Consider the following 6832-nt stretch of genomic DNA (forward strand, 5'->3'; position numbering starts at 1 on the left):
ATGCTAAAAAGATAAAACTCGTGTGTGTTCGTAAAAACGTTCTTACATTTTAAAATATATATTCAGAAATTACAAGAAAAGATTGAAAAAAGAAAAAATAACCGGATCTGGTGATGTGACTAGTTCTATAGTATTCGCATTGCCATATCAGCACAAGCATCAATCAGGCGTAGTGGTTAGTTGCCTCACTCTACAAGTGCGCGGTCGGGAGATCGATTCCTCTCTGAATCTTTGCGTTTTTCTTTTCGGCCCAGTCGGGGGGCGCCCTGTGCGAAGCCCCGACTGGTTGGTGCAGTAAGCGGCACATAGGTGCTCCCCAATAGGCGCTCTCGTTTGTCACCGCGTTAAGCGTTAGGAGAGAGTAGCTGAAGGCCAGCCCAAGAAAGTAGGCTATCGCAGGTTCAAGGAATCTCTGGTTTCCAGTCGTGGTCACGGTTGACTGGACTGGTTGAATTTTTCAGGAAACCCATTTTTTTAGGAAACAAGGAATTCAAATAAAGTTCACCGGATTGAAGAAAAACTGTGATTTTGATTCTTTTTATGAATTTAAAATAATTGGATTAAAAAAAGTTCACTGAGTTGAGAAAAGTTGATCAATTTTCAAAAAGTTCATGGATATTGGTAACACACGCCCCCCCCCCCCCCCCCCCCACGCTCGTGCGGGCACACACACACACACACCTCTTCTAATGCCTGACCGGTCTGGTCAGCTTTTCCTACAGCCTACAGCCAGGCTGCAATAGTTATGCCACCATTGAAAAAATACGAGTTGGGGCTCTAGCGAGGCTAAATTTCGTGTTTTGATCCTTCTTGCAAACAATTTCAGGATCTGACCCCGGTTCGATTTTTTTCGAGATTTGACCCTTTTTCGTACCGCCAGAGGCCCTGGCGGTAGGGTTATACATCCTACCGCCAGGGCCCCTGGCGGTAGGGTACTTATCCACGTCAGCACGCGGTGACGGCCGCCGTTCCCCTCCGTCGCACCCTACCGCCAGGGGGCCTGGCGGTAGCCTGTCTAACCCTACCGCCAGGACCCCTGGCGGTAGGGTCCGGGCAGTTATTTCGCCCGAGACCCCGCGCCCCTTCCCGTCTCCCCACCCCTCCCCCTCCCCCCCCCCTCCCCCCCCCCCCCCCGTCGGCAGTTTCTCCTTTCTTTCTCCCCCAAGTCGCCCCTCTCTCCCTCTCTCATCTCCTCCACTCCCCCCTTGGATCTTCACCGATTCTTCACCGTTTTGGCGGATCGAGATGGCCCCGAAGAGAGAATCATAAGCTCCTCCGATCCCTCCAATTAGTTTTTGCAAACTTGCTTCCGATTCGACGCATTATTTGCTTGAAATCCCTCATATTTTTGAACTTAGATTGGATTTTTTTTTCACCTAAGATTGATTTTAGTTGTAGTTCTTAGTTCTTTAGTAACTAGTGGTATTGGATATGAACTCTAATCAATAGTTCATATGTCAGTGTGAAGATGAACCCTAGTTCATAATTTTTTTGTTAAAAAATTATGATGTAATGCATGTGGGAGGAATTGATTGTAGGTTGATGATGCATGTTGATATGATGATATGAAGATGTTGGAGGAATTTTTTGTTTACAAATATGATGCATGTTGGAGGATTTTTTTTGTTTAAAAATATGATGATATGATGCATGTTGGAGTGATGATGCATGTTGATATGATGATATGAAGATGTTGTTTGGAGATAATACATTGAAGATTATTGTTGGAGGGTTTTTGTTGTGATATGATGCATGTTGATATGATTAAAGAGGGGAAGGATTTTTTTTATATGAGTAATGTTGATGTGATTTGATCCATCATGGTGACATGATGCATGGTGATATGATGCATGGTGATATGATGTGATTTTTTTGTGATATGATGCATGGTGATATGATTTTGATATGAAGTGCTTACGATGTTTTTGTTTATGAAATTTTATTAAGGCGGCCACCTCTTGCGGACAACATCGGTCCACGGTACTCCATGCTGGACTGGGCATTCGACAAGGGTCATCGTGCCCGGTTCATAGAGAACGGAGAGGTAAATGATATGAAAGAAATATTGATCAAAGTTTTCGGATTGATGAAAATAATTTCCTAACTTTTGGCATTCACTTTTTGACAGATGCTCCAGCCACTGCGCATGAGGGGTCACGGGGTTCATGGGCATATGGACTACGATGAGCGCTACGCGCCGTTCTTCAAGAGAGCCCGGCTATTGGGTTTCGTGTTGCAGTTCAAGCGTCAGCCGCCAATGCTTGTCCATGCAGCTCTCACAGCTCTGATTGACCGGTGGCGACCGGAGACCCATTCTTTCCATCTGCCATGCGGGGAGATGACGGTGACCCTCGAGGACTGGGAGATGATTACTTCCATGCCGATCGAGGGTCATGCACTCACCGGTCGAGTGGAGAGGACCAACTGGCAGCAGAGGGTCACCACCCTCATCAGCGACTGCCCCGGTGCCAAGAGCAACCGTACATTCGATGTGTCGTTGATCTGGCTCTCGGAGCACCGGAAGACATGCCCCGAAGGCGCAGACGAGGCGACTGTGGAGTGGTACGCGAGGGCCTACCTGTGGTATCTTCTCACGGAGGTCGTGTTTCCAGACAGCTCCGGGAACTCTGCCAACTGGTCGTATCTGTTCTTCCTAGCCGACTGGGATGCAGGGTACAGTTGGGGGACCGCATCTCTCGCCTACCTATACCGTTCGGTAAGAGAGTGTCTAATTGCCTACCTACCTAGGAAAGTATGTCCATGACATTTCTTATATCTGATCCTCATTTGATGTTTTGCAGCTTGACGACGCAACGCAGAGGACGGGAGACAAGTCCAATATGGGTGGCTTTGTCTGGGCCTTATCCATTTGGATGTGGGAGCGGCTGCCGGTGGTGCGTCCGGAGAAGATGCGAAGACGCCCATGGGAAGACTATGGCGAAGACGGCAACGAGACTCGAAACCCCACCGTAGCTTACGAGTGGGACGTTGTCAAACTCTACACGGGCCTAAACAAGACTTCGTACAAGACCTACACCAACAATTTGGACACTTTGACGCATACACATGTATATGAACTCGCTCAACACCTTTCTCTTTGATTCCACTTTTGACCGAGAGTGGGAACTTACCAATGTATATGTAATAGGTAAACTGGTGGCCGTATTGACAAGACCGAGAGTGGGACTTTGATCTGAACGTGATGTGCGACGCGGACCGTGGTCTCTGGCGGTGCATCGTGCCCATGATCTGTGTGTACGCCGTCGAGTGGCACTTCCCACACCGCCTGGCCACGCAGTTTGGGATTTTTCAGCATACCCCACTGGGCCAGCCCACCGATACCGGCGGCCACGCGCTCCACATGTGAGCGCTTTGTTCTCCATGCCCATGATTTCATTACGCTTATCATGTTTCTTGTCTTATGATGATCTCATTGCGCTTATGATGATTCTTGTTGCTTATGCCTTGCAGGATGAGCCGGCAGAAGAATCGGTCAATCACAGACTGGGGAGAGCAGCATAAAAATCATGTGACGGAGTGGAACCGATGGAGGTAACGGAAAGACGGGGAGAGGAGGGTGAATGACTGGGATGCTTACCTGGGCCGACACATGAGGTGGTACGATGATGGCCAGAAGCACCGTCTTCGTCTCAGGCCTCGGTGGACGGCGGAAGACATCGGGGAGCTGGAGAGGGATGACCCCGAGGAAGAGGCCTACCAGACCGGCATCAGAGACATGCACAGTGGATTTAGGGAGTTTGCCCCCCTCATCAACAGAGTGGTAAGTTTGAACCGACGGTTGTATTTAAACTATTTCATTCGTAATCGTGACTGACTTATGCCGTTGCAGTCTGGTGAGCTGAACAGATGCATCTTTGAAGCCTCAGATGCACTAGGTGATGTCCACGGGAGCGTACAATCCGAGAACAAAATGAGGGGGACGATGAAGGTACAATTTCAGCCTCCTCGGAACAGATGCATCTTGTTCACATTGCAATCATAAACCTGATACTTATTATGCCCTTGTTTCATTGTGAGTGCAGAAGTTCGTGAAGCGTTGTCGCAAGCTAGTAGGGCTGCTTGGGTGTGCTGGAGCTGGGTCGGTTGAAGCTTATCGGCCTGTAGCCACACAGGGTCACATCGGCTCATCGAGCCAGGTTCCCTCATCGTCTAGGTTGGCCGAGGAGGAGGAGGAGGAGGAGGAGGCCACATATGAAGAAGGGGAGGAGGAAGAGGAGGAGGAGGATGAGAGCAACGGGGAGGAGGAGTACGATGAAGATTATGGACCTCCACCAACTCAATCATCTCAACCATCTCAGCTGCCGAAGAAGAGGAATCCGAAGAAGAAGGATTTGCTGAGTCCGGACCCTTTCCAGAGACCGCTTCCTCGCCGGCCCAAGAAGAAGACCGAAGAGACTCGTTCAAAGAGTAACGAGGACCGTACCTCCAAGAGAGGAAGGAGCAACTGATTATGATCTTCGATAGTTGGCTCTTGTAGTTGGGTTGTCTATGTGTTCGCTATTAGGTTGAACTTCGTTTGGTTGAACTTGTCGGTTGTGGAACTACGTGGAACTATGTGTTTGCTATTTGTGGACCTATGTGTTTTCTACTATGCACTTCAAGTTATCTTAATATGGGTCTATGTGATGCCCAAGTTTAATTGTTTAAAATCTGTGATATTGCTGTCATATTTTGTGAAACTGTCCGTGATATTGCTATCATATTGAATTTGAAAACAAGCAACCAAATGAACTTGAAACAACAAAACAGAGGACCCTACCGCCAGGCACCCTTGCGGTAGGGTTAGACACCCTACCGCCAGCCCCCACGGCGGTAGGGTGAACCTACCGCCAGGGCCCTTGCATGTTTCGTTACAGAAACTTTACACTGCGAAACACAGGACCCTGGCTGTAGGGTCATACAACCTACCGCCAGCCCTCATGGTGGTAGGGTGAACCCTACCTCCAGGGCATTGCACATTTCGTTACAGAAGGTTTGTACGGCAAAACCCTGCCACACCCTACCGTCGGGGGCTCTGGCGATAGGGTTAGACAGCCTACCGCCAGGGCACCTGGCGGTAAGGTACTTATCCACGTCAGAACAGGAAACGGCCGCCGTCCCCCTCCGTCACACCCTACCGCCAGAGGCTCTGGCGGTAGCCTGTCTAACCCTACCGCCAGAGGCCCTGGCGGTAGCAAAAGGGTCAAATCCCAAAAATATTTCAAAGCAGGGTCAGATCCTGAAATTGTTAGGGAAAAGGGTCAAAACACGAAATTTTGCCTGACCGATACCCTCTAGCGATGGCAAGAGGAGGAGAAGAAGGGGGCGCCGCCGATTTCTGGTAGCTGAGGTTCAGGGCCATGCTTATAACAAAATGAATATAAGAACTAGATATTAGAGCAACTCATCATAGACATGCACTCGCCTCGCCTAATGCCTCCACTACTGAAAAAGAAATCCTCTATCATAAGTCGCATCCTTCGAAAATAATTGGTGATTCCTAAATGCCGATATGTAAGAGACACTCTACAACCTATCCATCCGTCAAACTTATTTGACGAAGCAGGATATTCTTTTGCAGGGTAAAGGAAGATTCTATTACTTAAGAAGGCAAATCAGTCATAGTAATTTTTCAGTGCCGCTGAAACCTGAACTGAACCACACCGTAGTGCGAGGGGTACTACGACCATATGTAGCGAGTGCATGGCTAAGTTTATTCTAACAACGGCTAATATGCAAAATAGATATCTCCCTAAGATCGGTTACAACCATCCTTTGAATCTCCTCCACGAGCACACGATATCTCAAGTGGTCAACCAAAATGTGCATTCAACATCGTTACCTCTGCAACACTATTGAGCTCGATTACAATTGGTAGGTCCGTACAATTGTAAGCCATATTGTAAGAAGCCCAAGACGTTAAGAAGCCCATGGATAGAGGCCCGTGATGAGAAGCCAGAATAGTTTAAGTCTTAGTCCGAGATGGACTCTACATGTAACCCGCCCCTTCAACTTATATAAGGAGGGGCAGGGCACCCCAAGAGGGGAGAGGTTGAATAATTTCTAGGGCAGACACAACGAAGTGGAGAGCCGGTTTATGCGGCGACTCCCTCATGAGCATAATGAGACCTAGCCACAAACAGCATGTAGGGCTATTCCCGATGATGTTTCCCGGGGCCCGAAGCTGTCTAAATCCTTGTCTTGTGTGTTGATCCGCCTCGCGACTCTCATCCCGCTCAACCCCTCTCAAGCTACTACATAGATGCGTTGGCCTCGCGACTAAGTCCTCACACTAAGGACATCTGCCGTGACAATTCCACGACAAGAGTGGTACGGTAATCCTGTTCTAGAAGTCATGTTACTAGACCATGATGAATCTACGAACTATGAGGAAGCGATGATGAGCCCAGATTCTGCGAAATGGCTTGAGGCCATGAAATGTGAGATGGGATCCATGTATGAGAACAAGTGTGGACTTTGGTGGACTTGCCCGATGATCGGCAAGCCATAGAAAATAAATGGATCTTCAAGAGGAAGACGGACGCCGATAGTAGTGTTACTATCTACAAAGCTCGACTTGTCGCAAAAGGTTTTTCGACAAAGTTCAAGGTGTTAACTACAATGAGATTTTCTCAACTGTAGCGATGCTTAAATCCGTCCGAATCATGTTAGCAGTTGCCATATTTTATGAAATCTGGCAAATGGATGTCAAAACTGAATTCCTTAAATGGATATTTCTTAAAGAAGAGTTGTATATGATGCAACCAGAAGGTTTTGTCAATCCTAAAGGTACTAACAAGGTGTGCAAGCTCCAGTGATCCATCTATGGACT

The 6832-nt window shown here is 48.1% G+C and overlaps 1 protein-coding gene across 1 annotated transcript; it reads left to right on the forward strand.

Moving 5' to 3' along the window:
- Nucleotides 1-1987: 1987 nt before the first annotated feature.
- On the forward strand, nucleotides 1988-3101 carry LOC123497536 (serine/threonine-protein phosphatase 7 long form homolog). The gene is made up of 3 exons (XM_073511538.1): nucleotides 1988-2044; nucleotides 2129-2716; nucleotides 2802-3101. Exons 1-3 carry the CDS (start codon nucleotides 1988-1990, stop codon nucleotides 3099-3101), a joined length of 945 nt encoding a protein of 314 aa, XP_073367639.1.
- The last annotated feature ends 3731 nt before the right edge of the window (nucleotides 3102-6832 follow it).

Source organism: Aegilops tauschii, chromosome 3 (assembly GCF_002575655.3).
Source record: "Aegilops tauschii subsp. strangulata cultivar AL8/78 chromosome 3, Aet v6.0, whole genome shotgun sequence".
Lineage (NCBI taxonomy): Eukaryota > Viridiplantae > Streptophyta > Magnoliopsida > Poales > Poaceae > Aegilops > Aegilops tauschii.

Coding starts and splice junctions, on each gene's coding strand:
- LOC123497536 (XM_073511538.1), top strand. CDS start 1,988: ATGCTGGACTGGGCATTCGACAAGGGTCATCGTGCCCGGTTCATAGAG. Junction 2,045..2,128: donor GGTTCATAGAGAACGGAGAG/GTAAATGATATG, acceptor ACTTTTTGACAG/ATGCTCCAGCCACTGCGCAT. Junction 2,717..2,801: donor TCGCCTACCTATACCGTTCG/GTAAGAGAGTGT, acceptor GATGTTTTGCAG/CTTGACGACGCAACGCAGAG.